The 17,148-nt window shown below is 53.6% G+C and overlaps 2 protein-coding genes across 2 annotated transcripts; both read right to left on the minus strand.

Moving 5' to 3' along the window:
* Positions 1 to 296: 296 nt before the first annotated feature.
* LOC126645954 (triggering receptor expressed on myeloid cells 2-like) lies at positions 297 to 4,281 on the minus strand. The gene is given in 6 exon segments (XM_050326847.1): positions 297 to 1,144; positions 1,260 to 1,317; positions 1,621 to 1,965; positions 4,101 to 4,140; positions 4,143 to 4,211; positions 4,213 to 4,281. Coding segments are annotated over 6 exon segments (795 nt in total). The 3' UTR covers positions 297 to 930.
* A 1,327-nt stretch (positions 4,282 to 5,608) lies between these two features.
* LOC126645952 (polymeric immunoglobulin receptor-like) lies at positions 5,609 to 10,900 on the minus strand. The gene is made up of 8 exons (XM_050326830.1): positions 10,789 to 10,900; positions 9,557 to 9,895; positions 8,908 to 9,210; positions 8,274 to 8,603; positions 7,550 to 7,625; positions 6,939 to 7,054; positions 6,478 to 6,527; positions 5,609 to 6,018 (listed from the first exon to the last, which is right to left on the minus strand). The coding sequence occupies exons 1-8, from the start codon at positions 10,829 to 10,831 to the stop codon at positions 5,812 to 5,814; spliced, it is 1,464 nt and encodes a 487-aa protein (XP_050182787.1). The 5' UTR covers positions 10,832 to 10,900; the 3' UTR covers positions 5,609 to 5,811.
* Between the last annotated feature and the right edge of the window lie 6,248 nt (positions 10,901 to 17,148).

Here is a 17,148-nt window from a genome sequence, read left to right on the forward strand (position 1 = left end):
TTGCACTTACATGGAATCATGGAATGGTTTGGGTTGAAGGGACCTTGAAGCTCATCTCAACCCACTCCCCTGCCCTGGGCAGGGACACCTTCCACCAGCCCAGGTTCCTCCAAGCCCCGTCCAGCCTGGCCTTGGACACTTCCAGGGATGGGGCAGCCACAGCCCCTCTGGGGAACGAGAGGTTGGGCTTTGAGCTCTGCTCGTGTGTGGCACTGAGGGGAGTGGCTGGATGTGCCAGCCTGGCCCGCTGGCTGTGACCTGGTGTCCTGCAGCCCATTACATGAACCCATCCTAAGTCAGGGAATCGATTTTATTTTATTTAGTATTGCAGGGAAGAGAAGTGTGAATGCCCCTGGGTTTGGGGTCTACCTGGGAGGGCTAAATGCACCTTCACTGTGGGGAGGGGTGAACAACCATCACATGTTGGTAACATCCCCTTGAGTGGGGAGAAAAAACACAGGGAGAACTACAGTGAGACAGTTCATTTGCTCCCCAAGTCCTTTCAGCAATGAGGAAGCAGGCTCGGAGCTGCAAGGAGACCACATCCCTTTCCGGGCTGTCCCGCAGTTCCTTGTGCCTTTCCACACGGACTTCCTCCAAGGATCCACACTGTCCAAAGCAACTTTGGGGAATTAGGCTTCCTCACCTTGTAAAGACAGAGTCTGTCCCCTGGCACTGCCCTGAGATGACAGGATGTTGATGGGTCTCGGTTCAGACTGTGGTGGAATGATATTGGGGATGGGATCTGGAATAACTCTGCCTGGGGGTGCGATGCCAATGAGAAGAGGTGGCAGATGGTGACATTCCCTCTCCATAGTGACAGGTTCATCCACACCTGTGTTTAGTAGTGATCCTTTTCTTACAGCAGGTGGCAAAGCTTTGCCTGCAAATGCCTGATGTTCCTTTTCCACGGACTCCCTTTGGCTCAGCTCACGCAGTGCTCTCCCGGGAGGGGCCAGTTCCATTGTGTGCAAGGTCAGCAGTGAAGGGGAGGACCTGCTGCTCACTCAGGCTTGGGTTCTGCTCCCTTTCTCTGTTCTTCCTGCTGATGCCAACAACACAGATCAGAACAGCCACCATGAACTTGGTAACCAGGAGCCCAGCAAGGATGTAGAAAACAGTGAAATCCACTTCAGGAGGGGAGCTGTGGGCAACCAGAAATACAGCCATGAGGGGATGGTTCAAATCTTTAAAAAACCCCTGTACTACTGCCTTAGTCCTAGGAAGACAAGAGATCCCAGCACAAGTTTTAGGCTCACCTGGAGATGCTCTGCACAGCTCTAGGCTCCTCTGGCACTTGGGTCTCCAGGACAGCTGCTGGTAGAAACACAACAGTTTAGTCTGCAGATGTCTCTGGTGATGTTCACTGCTGTCACCAGTGCCCCAGCTGGGCAAGTAACCAAGGCGAGGTGGGGCATGGGGCTGTGTGCCAGGAGATCAGTCTGATGTCCAGTACCAGTGAAGTACAGTGCTGTACATCAGGAATAAAAAGAGGCAATGAAACACAGAACCTCCTCAGAGAGAGACAGCAGTAGATGTTTACAGAAGTGAGGCCTCGGCATCTGCAGACATCCCTGAAATTCAAGTAGGATCTTGTGAAACTCAAACCCCAGGACGTACCTTTCAGCACTTCCACTTGCACCTTCCTCAGGCTCCTTGTGTCCCCCAGGAAATCAGTTCTGCACTGGTACAGCCCAGCATCCTCCTTCCTGAGCCGCCTCATGGTGACCGTCAGGACCCCGGCGTGCACGTTGTCCCTGATGGAGGTGCTGCTCTTCCTGCCCCTCGGGAACGGCAGCCAGAAGGATGGGGCACTCACCACGTGCTGGCACTTGGTCTCATCCACCTGCCTGCACCAGCTCTTCTCTCTCCACCACTGCTGCTGGGGGTTGTAGGAGCAGTTGACAGAAATGGTGCCCCCCTCCATCCCGTACACCACGGTGACGTTCTCGGCAGCACAGGATGCTAGGAGGGAGGGAGGGAGGGGTGAGCCCAGTCTCTCATGTCTATCCCTCACTACTGGGCTGATGCTAAACATCACTTCCATCCTTTACAGCTCTAGTGATGGCAGCTGTCACCTGTGGGGCTGTCACCTGTCAGGCTGTCACCTGTAGGGCTGTCACCTGTCTGCTTCCCCCTCGACAATCAATGTGCTCAGAGTCTTGGCTCAGGTGTTGTGAAAAGTGTCTGTGGTGACCCTGATGGATGATTTGGCTCTTGCCAGGCAGCAGTTCTTGGGGTGGCACTGAGGGCAGGAGGTATCAGCTTACTTAATAGTTGCAGGTTTTCTGAAGCCCGGGTGGATTCTGGTCCTTGCCTTCCCTCCTGGCCCTGTGGTGGCTGCTCTGGAGTCAGTCTGGAGCTCAACCACATCCCACCTCTGTCATCCCTGTGCTCCTGCCCAGTTTGTCATCAGGATTTGGGCATTAACTATAAACTTGCCTCGTGCTCTGGTGCTGGGGAACATGGAGCTGGGCATCCAGGTAGGTTGAGCTGGCACCAGACAAGCTGCCTTGGTTTTCAGTAGCCCTTTTACAGTAGTTGGCTGTGGAATACCCTCTGCTGCAGAAAAGGCCCTTTGCAGTAAATGCCCAGGAAGTTTATCCCCATTTTGAAGCTCTTTACACAGCCAGAGCAAAGCCACAGTGCCCTGGAAAATGCTGGAATCACACCGACACCTACAAACCAGTGTCCTGCTTGCTGGCTGGGAGGCTGCTTCTGAATCCCACTCCCACTTCTAAACCCAGGGGTTTAGAAGTTTTTTTTCCACTTACAAATTTTAACCATGTTGTCAACTGGTCTTTGGCTGCTTGGCTTTTTTTTTTTAATTATTGTCTTGGTTCCTTATTTCTAATTTCCATTCCTCTTTGTGGCAGGAAAAGGCAGAGGGGACAGTCTGAGCTATTAATACTTCCAGAGAGAAGTACAGTGTGGTATTTGTGGAAATCTCTATTTCTAGTGAAAAAATTCAGAGGCAAATGTTTCTGTGAAACCATAAGTAATGATAAAACAGAAGTAAATTTAAAAATAGGCTCTTGTGAGGACTTTGTGCTGGCTGAGGCTCTTAATAACACTGCTTAAAATAATTTCAACAATTCTAAGTGAATTATAAACTATAAGATCTGATGTTCTTTCAGCTTGACTAGAACAAGACATAAAATAGATCTGTGCTCTGCCAGTATCCAACACCTACAAGTCTTTATCCCAGTACACTGCTCCACTCAGTTGTTCCAGTCAGGATTTACCTCATGGTGTGTCCTGTGCAATCCTTCCAAAACACTTTACCTGCCTGTGCTGTTCCTCCTGAGGATCACTCCTTCCTCCAGCTCTGCCCCTTCGGTCCCTAGGATTCCCACAGCACTGTGAAACACCTCTCAAATGGAATCATTTAGAGATTTCCTGATGTACCCATGGAAAACGTTGTGTCATTCTCTTTTCAACCAATTCTGCTGACAGATCATAAACTATTTGTGTTCCTCCTCCCTTCCTGGGTGCTACTGGAAAAAGTCTAGTGAACATTTTCCAAACTCATCCAGATTTTTGGGAGAGGTTTCTGTGCTCCCACAGCCTGGGTTTGTTGCTCTTCCCTGCAGGGAGCTGGGATCTCCAAAGTGGCTGCAGGGAGAAGGCTGAGAGATGGGAGCCCCATCTGGCTCCCGTGCCTTGGTTCTCCCTTCAGAGGGATGTGCCTCTCCCAGCTGCAGAGAGCCAAGTGCCCAAGAGTTCAGAGCTGTGCCCTTCACTGGGTTTTCTTTCCCTTCTCTTGAACCCTCTTGTGGTGATTTACACATATGTAAATATATTTACATGTATGTAAATTACACCCAAAGCCCCGCAAATGCAAACACACAGGATTTTGCAATTTCACATTTCACAAAAGAGGCACACAGGACTTCTCTCATCAGTGTTTCCTGTTCTGACTCAGAAGGATCCCTGTGAGGAAAGCTGGGAGCACTGGGATCACCACTGGCCCTTTGGTAAATAAAGGGAAAGGAGAAAATTCCAAGGAAGGAGCCGTCAGGTGGAGACCAAGCTTTGCCCCAGTCCTTTACCCTGCCAACCCTTTTCCCCTGAAACCCAAAGCCACATGTGCTTCCTACCTGACAGGAAGACCAAGAGGAGGTGCACGAGCTTCTCCATGTGAGCTGAGCAGAGCAGGGACAGGAGAGGAGCCTGGAGAAGAGGGACATGGGCTCTGCCCAAGGGCAGCTCCCTCTCCCCCTCCGTGCTCTGACGGAAGGAGCGAGCACAGGAACTTGGCATCTTCTTCATCCTGCACATTGAGCAATTCACCAGGGACGGGCATTTCTGTCACGGGCTGAAAATCCAGGCATCAGCATTGCCTGACTGCCTGGCTCAGTCCAGACAGCCCCAGAGGAGCAGCATGTGATGGCCTGAAGCCACGGGCTGGGGGTCCTGCTGGGCTCAGCTCCCACGGGAGCAGGACTTCATGGAGTCACGGAATCCCAGGATGGTTTGGGCTGGAGGGACCTCAAAGCTCCTCCAGTTCCAACCCACTGCCTTGGGCAGGGACACCTTCCACTAGCCCAGGTAGTCCCAGACCCCATCTGCCCTCAGGGACCTCCCAGAGCACCAGCAAACTGGGTGCTGTTTTCCATTTTTTAATTTATTTATTTACTTGGAGGTCTTCCATGCAAGTATGAATAGACCCTGACTTCTTAACTGGTGTGCTGATGAATCTGCAGGTCTGTCCAGTCTTAAATGTGCCTCTTTGAGTTAGTGGTTTAAGAAAATGGTACCTTAGAGTTACCAGAATTCTCTGTGAGGTGACTGATTGCCATTTTTGTTCCTTCTTGCTCCAGTGAGCATAAATCTGGATTCTCTTTGAGAATCATCCTGAAAATGCCTCTCTTCCATTCCATTGTTTTCTACTATTACTCTTCCACAGCTTGACCCAGTGTAACTGCATGAAGAGCAAATTGTTAGGGGGATCTTGGGCTGAATGAACCATTTCCAGAACCATTTTCTTTTTCTTTCTGTCACAATAACTCTGAAAAATCTCAAAAATTCCATCAGCCTCCCTGCTGCAGCCCTAGCAAGAGAAGCCTGTTGGATGTGACTGGCCTGGGAATGAGGGATGGTTCAGGCCCCTTTGGTCTCAGACCTGTCTGCAGGGATTGGGGCAGACAAATCAGATGCCAGAGCTTCTGGTCTTTTGGAGAAATGGAGCTGAGCCCCAGAAAATTCATTTCATGTTGCTCCCCACATGACTGCTAAATACAGGCAGCAAACGTGTCATTTGGAGAGTGTCCAGCAGAGAGAGGGAAGTGCAGATGTTGGTTCTGCTTATTCTTATGATCCAGCCCTCCCATTCCCAACCCATTCCATGGGACAGACCCCAGGCACAAAAAGGTTCATGTTTGATCCCCGCAGCACTGCAGTGAGGTCACTTGGCCACAGGAGCTGAATCCTCAGGAATGGGGCAGAGTTTGTACCGGAGCACGGCTGGAATACCAAACCCAGCAATGTCCACACCAATACTGCTCGTTCTCCAAAGCTCACTCCTGCCCTTCCAAGAGTCTGATTTTAATGGAACTGGAAAAGCAGATGTACAAGGTATTCTGGGAATAACCCCACACCTCTGGCTGACCTGAGACAATCTGCCACAAGTGTGGCAAAGCCTCTACTGGCCCCTAACAGGAGGGAGGTCTGAAAATGCACAGGCAACACACACATGGTAGCAAAACTCAGCTCCTCCCCCAGTTTCCACCCACACACCTCCTACTCCTCATTCCCACTCCGTATTCCAGTTTGTTTCTCCATTTCTGGATTGTGTGGGGACCCTGTGCTTCATCCTGCATCATTCCTTGGGAACTGGTTGAAGGCGATGACAGCGTATTCCACATTTGCACCGTGGGGGTTCCTGGGAGCCTGGCTGGCTTCAATATTGCAGTAAAGAGGATCCTCAGGGCTGGGCCGGGATTGCAAGTCCAGGTTCATGTGTTTTAGGCCTTTGCTGTCATTCTTGGAACTTTCACTTCTTTCAGTGCTGCCAAGCTATGAAAAGAAAGGGAAAGCACTCGTGAGCGTGACACAGTGCCAGGTCACAGTTGTCACCAGGAGACCAAATTCTCCCAGAAGGAAAGGAGAAGCCATGGAAAAAATACCTTTGGTCATGACAGAGGTGAAAGAAGAGAAGACTCTTCTTCATCACCTCTCCTGGATAAAGGTGCCAACTTCGTGGTCTAACCTTGGTTACTAGTCCTTGAGTCACTTCTCAGAGGTTACTAGAATTTGGTCCACTGTGTTTTTTTCCTATTGGCATTTCCCTACATTTATTACTCCCCTCTCTCTGCAGCTGGGAACATTCCTCTCTCTGGGGACATTAAATACCATTTGCCTCCTGCTCACAACCAAAGTGAGCTCCAAGGTCCTCATCAGGCAGGGTCCAACAGCCCCTCACAGAACATTGGTCAGGGATTTGGTACCACCTGGGAAATCATTCATTTTCCTTACCTGTGCTGTGCCCTCTGAATTGCCATAGGTGTCCTCTGCTCCTCGGTTCCCTTTGGAAGAAGCCAAAATCGGAGGTTTTAGAAGCAGAGAAGTCCATGAAAAGCCCTGGCATTGCCAGTGCCTCAGGAGGTGTCTGGGGAAGGCCGTGGGATTGCCCCATGATAGGAGCAGTGGGTGTGCAGTGGGACGCCTCTGCCCTGAGCCTGGGGAACACTTTGGTCTCACTTTAGTTCTCCAAGGTATTTACAGGTTCCTGTGCAGGGTCTGGAGGAACCTGGGTTTGACTTATTGTGAGTAGAGATGGCAGCAAGGAGCCTACCTTGAGGCTTCCCAGCCTGCACCTGCCTGATCTCCAGGGCACTGTGAGCTGGGAATGAGCTCACCTGGAGTGGGAAAGCGATGGCAGAGAAGGCCCTGCTTGGTACAGAGCAGAACACGAGGCATCCCCCAGCTCCACATACCTGTTCTCTCCAGGAGCTTGTGCAGCCTGACACACAGCGTTACCGAGGTGATGAGAGCCAGGATGAGCAGGATGCTCAGGACCACAGACAGTGGGATGAAGGCGCTGCCATTTGAGCTGCAGCCAGGAGAGCAAGGGAGTTACCAGTGCTGGATGGAGTAACAGCCCAGTGCCAAACAATGACCAAAAGGGACAGGAACGGATTTCATGTTCTCTGTTCTATGCACTCAGAAGGAGGGTCTGGTTCTGCAGCAATGCAATCTGCATTTTTCTACCTGGTTGTGCCTTCTGAGCTATTTCTAAACTCTTCTCCAGGCTTTAGAAACAAGCCACTCTTTAAAGTTCTGAGCACAATTCCAGGCTCTCTGGAGCAGGAACTGCCTTTTCCTCCTGTGTTCTGCAGCACCTGGTGCACTGGAGCTGATTTTACTAATCTGCCTCTTCCTTTGGAATTATGCTCTGGGCAGGAGCTGGAAGAGGAGAGGCCAGCTTTGGTAAGGACCCTACCATACTTAATCCCTCTGTAGGCAGGAGTACCCAGGGGCTGCCTGCCCCAGGTGTTTAGTGGACAAAGCAGGAATAACCTGTGTGTGTTGGAGCTCAGACTCTTACCTGGGTGCTGGGCTGTCACCCAAAGGAGTTGCTTGACTTGCGCCTTCAGTGTCTGACAAAGCTGTTGGAGCCAGTGCTGCAATGGCAGGCATGAAGAGAGGGTTAGGGTTAGGGTTAGAGTCACAAATGCTTTGCATTCACCAGTGAAAGCCCCCTGCCATGGCTGCTCCTGTGCCCAGGGCAGGTGTGCAGGACCCTGCTCACACTCAGTCCCGCGTGTTGGGATTTCTTCCAGAGCATCACCATCCCCTCTCGTGGTCTGCACTGCCTGTTCCTCTAGTCCCTCAAGAGCCAGCTTGCAGCTCAGTGCCATCCCTTACTGTTAAAACATCACGCTGAAACAGAGCCCAGGTCACAGATCTTTAAAATATGGGTCTAAAGGCTGTTCCCTTGACAACCCAATGGGTAGGTCTTAATAGCCTTTGAAAGCCAAGGGATGAGTCACTATAAGGGGGCAGAACTGGTAGCAGAGGATGAGTGACAGAAACACCTCTCAGGACAGCTGAACCTGCTCCCAGGGTAAAGAGGAGCAGCACAGCACATGTGGGGTTCATCTCCCATCCCTGCTGCTATTCCATAGCGTGGTGGCCATGAGAAGGTCCAGTGCTGTGGGGTCAGGCAAACACAGCCAGGTGTAAGGTGTGAGGCGGAGTAAGCTGGGCAGTGCAGAGGGAAAGAGCAGGAAAGAGAGTCTGGGATCTACAAATGACAGGTCCATACGTACCCTTGGAAACCTTGAGTGTGACCTCCTCCATCCAGAAGGGACCAGAGGTTTCATGGAGTGCACACCAGTACACGCCAGAGTCCTGTGTCTGCAGCTGCTCCATGGTGATGGTGACAATCCCCCGCTGGGCGTCGTCCTGGATCCTGACTCTGCCATCCTGAGATGTCCTTTGGTTCCCTGAGGCCCCTGAGCTCGTGGTGACCAGTACCTCACATGGTGTCCTCGCTCCCTCTTTGCACCAGGCTTTGCTCACAGCCCCGTAGTCCGTATTCTTGTACAGACACTGGACAGAGACATTGCCTGACTCCTTGGCTGTGTACTGCTGGGTCCCTGGAAAACACCCAGAATGTTTGGTGAGATCCCAAAGCAGGCACAGTGGTACCTCCTCTGCAGCACTGGAACACTCTGTGAGCTGACTGCTCCCTGGATCTGCCTCCAGACATGTGGAGCAGAAGGGGACTGGGCCCAGAATACTGGGGGCAAAACTGATTCATAAACTGAGACACTCTGGGACACTGGGAGTGCAGTAGGTACTCATTTTGGGACACTGGGAGGGCAGTAGGTACTCATTTTGGGACACTGGGAGGGCAGTAGGTGCTCACTCTGGGACACTGAGAGGGCAGTGGGTACTCACTCTTGAAGACAGAGAGCATGACCTCCATTACTCGGGTGTGGCCACTGAGTGCACACCAGTACGTGCCGCTGTCCTGGGCCTGCAGCTTCTTCACGGTGACGGTGACAGTACCCAGGTAGTTGTTGTACATGATCGATGTTCTGTCATGTGGAGCTCTGCTGTTGCTCAGTGTTGAATGGTAATCTGTGCTGGCCATGACTCCACACTCAGCCTGCCCTTCCCTTCGGCACCAGGTTGTGCTGTACCCCCAGTTGTTGTAGGGGCACTGCAGCCACAGAGTGTCCAACTCCCACAGGAGCACCTCTGAAACAGAAAGGCGGTCACTTCCCAATGAGCAGTGGGCGCAAGGGCATCCCTGAGATGGGCATCTGGGACAGACCCTGCCCTGGGGCAACTCCCTCCTGGAGAGCCCCTCATCGAGGCAGGGGTAGGGGTGAGGTAAGGCAGGACAAGAGGGTGCTGGGAACCTGCAGGGCCAGCCAGGTCTGTGGGGCTCCTTCACTCACCAGAGAAGGCAGCAAACAAGCCTGGGGAGTGGGGCTGGGGGGATCAGGAGAAGCTGTTCTGCTCTGGGGGAGAGGGGAGCAGGGGAAGGAATGATGTGGCTTTCTGACAAGACTTGGCTTTGTGTGGGGATACAGGTACTCACCCTTGAAAACATTCAGTGAGATTGTCTTCAGTGGAGAATAATTGCCACTGCCACGGGAAACTGCACAGAAGTATGTACCCGAGTCCTCTGCCTTGAGGCCAGTCATGGTGACAGACACGGTCTTAGCAGCGGGGTCATCTTTTATTGTAACTCTGTCCCTGGTTTGGCTCATCCTCTGGGAGTTTGTTATCACGACAGGGTCATAGCATTGTTCATCTTGCAGGCGGCACCAGACTTTCCAGTGCTGTTTGTGAGTCTTGTCTGTGTAAGGACACTGGATATGCAGAGTGCTCCCTTCCTGTTGTCTCTCCTTGGCATGAGGTGCTTGGGCTTGGAGACCTGTAAATATCAGATGTGGTGAGGGAGAGGGGAGCTGCTGCAGGGCTGCCCACAGCCTTCCCATGGACACAGGGAAACTGGCTCTGACCTTCCCCTGTGGACGCTTGTATCTGGAAAGACTCCAAAAGTCCGAGTCCATTCCCCATGCTGAATTCACCTGCTTGAAAACAGGAGGGCTGATTTCTGGTGAGCAGTGCTGAGGTTTGAGCTGGGATTGCAGCTGTGGTTTACAGCCCACAGACAAGCAGGTGCTCGAGGTGTTGGACTTCCAAGCCTGACCGGAGACATCCATGGCACAGTGTGGGGAGCTGCCCCAGCAAACCAGCCCCATCGTCACCGCTCCTCATTCGGGCAAATGGAGACCAAGCCCTGCCCACCCAGTGCCCTGGGGGCTGGTGGTCTGTTTGGGATGGTGGGATGGGGCAGAGGGAAGGAGCCAGGGCAGGTGTGTGCAGCCTGCAGCTCCTCTGTGCCACATCCCTGAGGATGCCCAGCAGCTCCTGGTGTGAGGTTGTGCAAGGTGCAGGTTGATTCCCCAACCCACCGCATGCTGGAAGCTCTGTGCTCTCTGCAGGGACAGGGGGGGCAGGCAGTGCCCACGGACACTCCTGATCCAGGGCTGCAGTCAGAGGCACTGAGCTAGGCTCAGTGAGGTGCTGGGGCTGCTTTGGAGGCCACAGCTCCGTGCTTGCAGGGTGGTTTGTCCTGAGAGGCTGGAGAAGCCAGATGTGTGTGGTGGGAACTGGGGCTGCCCCTTCCCTCCCCACCCCTGCAGTGAGTTGCCCCTGTCAGAGTCCAGTGGAGGTTGGGGGTCCCCGTGTGGAGCTCCCCAGGCACTGGGAGGTGGGGAAGGATGTCCCACTCCCCTGGGACGTGCCCAGCCCTGCTCTTACCTGGGAAGCAGAGCAGCAGCAGCAGGAGGGCTCTCAGCTCCATGGCCCTCAGGGAAGGGGCATTGCTGGGGGCTGGTCCTGTTTCTGTGTGCCTGCCTGTGGTCCCTCCTGCCTCTCGGTGGCACGGCTGGAGGAAGTGCCTGAGGTCTTGCCTCAAGAGGAAATACCTCACCACATTTTGTTACAACATTGATATTCAGATAATTTCTGCGTGCATTTGGGGAAGTGTCTGAGCACAGCCTGTCCTGATGTCAAAGGCCTGTTGCTTCTCTCCCCTGGCTGGTGTAATTTGCTTTGTCACTCTGCTCGTGCAGCCCCCAGCCATGAGGCTGCCTCCTCTTCCTCCCAGGCAAGTGGGGGACAGGGCTGAGTTTGCCATCCACCAGCAGATTTTGGGCCCCAGTGCCCCTGGTTGGTTCTGTGTGCTGGTGTGTGCAGGTGCTCACCAGTTTTGGGTTGGTTTTGGGGTGTGGGGTTTGTTCTCTTGCACTCTGGTTGCAGGTGGCTGTTTCTCTATAAGACCGCTCCCAGCTGAGGCTGCCAGCCCTGGCCCAGCTGTGTCCCTGGAGCTCATCCCCAGAGAAGTCCCTCCCTCTGAGACACGACCAGCGTGTCCCCAGAGACATCGCTGCCTCTGTAAGTGTGTGCTGGGCCCTTCTGGCTGGGATCTGTCCCTGGGGAAAGCAGGACAGGGACTTCTTCCTTTAGTGCATCCTCTGAGGTGCTGAAAGATCCATCTTAGAGATCAAGTTCAGGAACTAGTGAATGCTACTCATACTAAATTTATGGGATTTCCTTGAGGTGCACGTGGGAAGGGAATTATGAGGTTCTAGCTGGACTTGGTCTGTTCAATTCCCACAGCAAAAGCTCACTCATCATCTGTTGAATCTGGCCCTTTTTACTCCAGTGGATATTGTACGTGGGTTTCCTGGGCAAACTTGGACTTTTGTAAGATCTTAATGAATTAATTAGACAAATGAATGACTGAAGTGGAATAGTATGAGCTAATGAATTGTAAATAAATGGATTCAGGGATCTTAGTGCAATGTCACTGTGATGTGCCATAGGAAGGACACATCACCAGCCATATTGCCAAAATTTCCAGTATTTGTCTCTTTCCACTGAAAGCAAAATGGTTTATCTCAGCATCCCTCTGTATTGCTAATGGAAAACCGGGATCTTTTCCTTATTCCAAATTCAGTTTTTACTATATTGTCAAGGATAACACCAATTAAAGAATGATCTGATCTTTCATGGCAAGCAAATATATTTTGGGGTTTAAATTCCCAAATATGCACTAAAATGTGATTCTCCTCAACCAAAGGTTGCTGCCTGGCTGTGAAGGTCTGGTGTAGCAACTGTTCTTTGTGTTGCAGTGTTGGGGGATTCCTTGGTTTCAGCCTGTCCTGCTGCGTGAGTCAGGAACAGACCCTTAAAAAAGGAAGGAATTGTGCTGTGTGGCTCAGGGCCAGCTCCGCTGCAGTTCAGCCCAGTCCTCGGGATGGCTGCTGAGTTCTGTGTGTGGATCTGAGAGAAAGGGAGGGATCAGGCAGGAAATTGGTCGTCAAAAGATGAGGAGATTCTCCAGCTTCGGTTACAGCTTAGTGCTGTGCTCAGGGACAGAGCTTTTCATACCTATTCAAGCTTTGTGTGTGGAGATACAGAGAGCACAAATATATATGGAATTATATTCCCTCTGTGGAATAGTTAACAGGCCTGAGCTGGCTCTGTGGAGGCTTCAAAAGGCTGAGGATATAAAAGGTTGGGTAAGGAAACAGAGGATGGTGTCAGTCGTGTGTGATAGTGAATCCATGCCCCTCGTTCCTGGGGCTGCTGAGGCAATAGGACACTGCTGGCATGGGGATCATCCCAGCTTCTCACGCCTTCTCTAACCTGAACAACAGAAGAGTGGAAGCAGAAGCAATCTTGGCTCCATGCCTGTCTTGGAGTCTCAGAAACAGGGAATAATGTTCCAGCTTTTGGAACATTATGTGGTTGATTCTGCATCCGGGTGCTTTGCAGGCTTGGGCTCAACCAGGAAATGGGGAACAGCTTCTTCTGTAGCTTTTCTCCTCCTTTCCCTTGGCCTCCCCAAGGAACTCTGCTCCATGGAAATCCAGGCAAGGCCAGTTCTCCAAGTGAGCAATGTGGAATCCTCCAGGTCACTCATCGAGTGTGCGTCAGAACCACCACCAAAGTCCCCTTTGGTGACAGCTGTCACAGCTCGGGGGGGACTCACTCAGGGATGTTTCACAGCTGGCTCTGCCCCAAATAGCTGCTTTGGGAAGCACAAACAGCCTCAGGTCTTGTTTGCCTCGACTCCAGGCTTCCTTGGCCTTTGTCTCTCTAGCTGTTGGGAGGATGCTGGAGGAGGCCTGTCCTTCCACTCTGCTCCCAGACACCATGCTGGAAATTGTGCCTGTCGTCAGTGGGGCTTGGCCAAGTCCCTTCTGCCTCCCCTTGACATCCCTGTGTCCTTCTCTGCCCTTGAAGGCAATGACAGCAGAGCAGTCAGTGGCAGTGAGTCCTCTGCCAGCACAGTGCTCACAGCAGGGTCCCCTGGGCCAGTACCTGCCCCGCTCCATCAGAGCAGCACAGAGACTGTACTGACACCCTGGCTGCAAAGAATTTCCAATTATATGAATAAGCAGCTTATTAACAATACATTCTGGCTAATCATTTTGTGCTAGATATCTCCGCATTGTCTTGTCCCCAAATCCCTCTCTCATCAGGCACTTGATGCTCAGTAACGAGAAGGGGGAACGCGCTCGTGCTCTTGCGAACAAATCCCAGGAGTCTGCAATTAATTCAGTTTCTGCAACCGGTTGCCTACAAACTGAGCCAAGAACTGTGCCTCATCCCTTCCCATGGCATTTGCTGCAGCCATGGGAGGTCCCTTCTGAGGAGAGGCTCTTTGGGATAGGACAGGTCACAAAGAGATGTCTGTTCAGGACTCAGCATCTTGGAGCAGCAAGAATGTAATGAAGTTGGTCCTTTTGCTGCATCTCTGACAGAGGATCAATATGACTTTTAATTATAGAATCACAAAAAAGAAGATGAATGTTATCTCAGAAGGTCACTTAATCCAGCCTGGTGACACAGCTGGATCAGCTCTTTTCAGGTAATTTCTAAAACTCTGTTTAACCAGTCGAGGTTGCAGCGTTCCCAGTGACCTATTCCAGTGCTGCATCAGCCCTATTTGAACACTGCCCCTAACTCGGACTCTCCCTGCTCTTTAATGCCTTGTTCCCTTTGTATCCACCATGAACTCAGAGAACAGATCTTTCCCTTTCTCCTGCTGCGTACGCAGGGACATCCCTGCTTCCCCTTGGTCCTTCCACTCCAGCCCAACCACTCCAAGTATTTCAATTTTCCCTCCTCGTGTGTGTTCCTGACAGCTCGGATCATTTCCCCTCCTCCTTCTCTGAACTCCTCCGTGTATCTCCCCGGACTCCCCAGAGCCCCCGCCGTTGCTCTGGGGTGTGAGGCTGCAGCGCTGCCGTGTCGGGCGGTGCTGCCGTGCGGTGCGGGGCGGTGCTGCGGGGCGGGGCGGTGCTGCCGTGTCGGGCGGTGCTGCGGGGCGGGGCGGTGCTGCCGTGCGAGGCGGTGCTGCGGGGCGGTGCTGCGGGGCTGTGCTGCGGGGCGGTGCTGCGGGGCGGTGCTGCGGGGCGGGGCGGTGCTGCCGTGCGGGGCGGTGCTGCCGTGCGGGGCGGGGCGGTGCTGCCGTGCCGCTGGTTCCCCGGCACCGCCGTCAGCCCGCGGAGCTGCGGGGTCCGAGCGGGGATCGCGGGCTCGGGGAGGCACCGCCAGGGGGCGGGGGAGGCCCAGGAATGGCGGCCGGAGGGGCTGAGGGGCCGGACCTGGCTGTGCCCCTGCCCCGGGCACGGGCACCTTCCGCTGGCCCGCGTGGCTCCCAGCCCCGTCCATCCCAGGGATGGGGCGGGCTGTTCTGGGTGAGGCTTCACGAGCCTTCGCCGTGTTTCGCGTGGAAACGAACCCCCCGCGCCGTCCCCAGCCCGGGGGCACCTGCTCCCTGCAGAACCGTGCCCAAACACGGCTCGCCCGTCCCTCCTCCGCCTCCCCTGGCTCCGGGGACAAGCGCCCACCTGAGCCCTCTTATCCCTGCTGCAAAGTTTGTAGAGAAGGGGGATATTCCGTGAGACACCAGAACAGGCTGCCCAGAGATGCTGTGACTGCCCCATCCCTGGAAGTGTCCAAGGCCAGGCTGGATGGGGCTTGGAGGAACCTGGGATAGGGGAAGATGTCCCTGCCCGTGGCAGGGGTGGCACTGGGTGATCATTAACATCTCTTTCAACCCAAACCATACAATGATTCAATTATATTCTTGTCTAACCCTGCAGTGGGCCTTAAGAGACTTTTCTTCCCAAAACTCTGAGCCTGCTGGAATCTTAAAACGTGATTGCTCAGAAGATGGAGCCTTCCAGGTCTTTCCTGGGACATCTCCATCAGTTGCTTCCTCAGCACATCAACACGGATCAACCCTTCACCCTCACCCAGGCCTGATGCTCTGCAGGGATATGGGGCTGTGGGAAATGATCCTAAATGGTCCTGAAAAAGGAGAATGTTGGGATAAGGGAGAAGGAGGAATTCTTTGAGAATAAAGTGGTGTAACATGGCTCAGGGAAACAGTAGAAGCAGTGAGAGGGAAGCAGGGCTGGGGGAGGAAGGCAGAGTTGGGACCCCCATCTGGCCGTGTGTGTGGGGGCCGGGGCTGGTGGGCACGCGGGACCCTCGCTCTGTCAGCCGGACACGGGCCGTGGGCTCGGCTCGGCTCTGAAGGAGAAGAGGCCCCACAGCAGCAGCTTAGTGAGGGGCCTGGTGTTTGGTCTGTTCCACATCAATGGGGCGTCCAGCTGTGGCTGAGGATGAAAGCAAGCGAGAGAGAGAGGATTAAAGGCTCCCGGGGTCTCCTCTAACCCGCCTAAGACTCACCAAGAGGGCAGTGTGCGGCTTCAGGAAGGCTTCTTCATATGGAAAATATTATGTGAGGGAGAGAAAGAGGAGGGGGAAGGGAGCAGGGAGAGAGAGAGACTTCTGTCCAGAGTGTGCTGGGGGCAGACTGACCACTAAAAGCACTTTGGAGGTTCAGACTGAGCCCAGCAGAAAGCGTTGAGCTCTGCCACCCCTGTGAGTGTGACGGGGCACAGGTGTGATGAGTTTGGGGGACCTGTAGACAGAGCAGCAGAAAAATAAAGGGATGAAAGAAGAGGTAAAGTGGAGAAGGGGAATGAGGAGGCTGGCAAAAGGGAGGTGAAAGGAGAGGGATGGAAGGGGAGGTGGTGAAAGGCGGGCGGAGGGCCACGAGGGGAGCGGGAGGTGGTGACAGTCCGGCTGTCTGCTCCATTGTGCAGGATCCAGGTGGGCAGGTGGGAGCCCCCACACTCAGCCCTCCTGGCCGGTTCCCTGCCCTGCCACACTGCTCCAGGAATGCCTGTGATGGGGAACAAATTGCTAACAGAAGTGAGACATTTTGCACTGCACACAAGCGAGTTTCCAGTGCAAGGTTTCCTGTCAGCAGCCGGGCCGGAGGGTGTGGAGCCCTCCAGCCTCTGGCAGGATAATCCCGTGAGTTAACACGCAGCCTTGGTTATGGTGCAGGATGAGGGGCCTGAGGCCGGGCTTTCCTGCCTCCTGTTTTGGCTGCCACCGTTTCCCTCTTCCATTCCCCGGTATTTTCTGCTTCCCCTGCCCTGCGTGTGGCATTCCCAGTCTCATTATCCCTTCCTCCCCCACCACCTCCCACCGCTGAGATCTCCCTGGCATTCACAGGCTTCCACTCCACTTTCCTCCTTGATTTATCCTGGTGACCTGAGTGACCTTCCTCGACCTCATTTTCATGACAGTGTGAGCGCAGGCAGGCACTTGGGGAGGGCAGGTCATCCCTCGCTCGCTGCCCATGAGCTGCGAGGACACCGACACTCCCCCCCACCCCGGGGTGGGTTGGGGGGTGCTCACACTGCGGGTGGGTGCTCAGCACCTGCATCTGCAGCACTTCCTTGCACACCAGGGTCAGAGACGTGGAAAGTGCTGGCTGAGAAAGATGGATCTGTGTGTCTTTGCATCTTTGCTTGCTCGGATGGTGTTTAGCTGAGCTGGTGTGCATGCACCAGCAGTGTGCAGGGAAACACTCTGGTGTGTGTCACTCTAGAGACGGGCACAGCTTTCCAATTTTCTATCACCCATGCTTTGAGGGATCCCACAGAGATACCTGATCTGTCCCTGCGAGAAGTGCACACAGATATTTTCTCTCCTTTACAGAATCCCAGAATGGTTTGGGTTGGAAGGGACCTTCTCCCCCCATGCCATGGGCAGCGACACCTTCCACTAGCCCAGGTTGCT

This window comes from Myiozetetes cayanensis, unplaced genomic scaffold (genome assembly GCF_022539395.1).
Source record: "Myiozetetes cayanensis isolate MyiCay16 unplaced genomic scaffold, myiCay2020 scf32, whole genome shotgun sequence".
NCBI classification, from domain to species: Eukaryota; Metazoa; Chordata; class Aves; order Passeriformes; family Tyrannidae; genus Myiozetetes; species Myiozetetes cayanensis.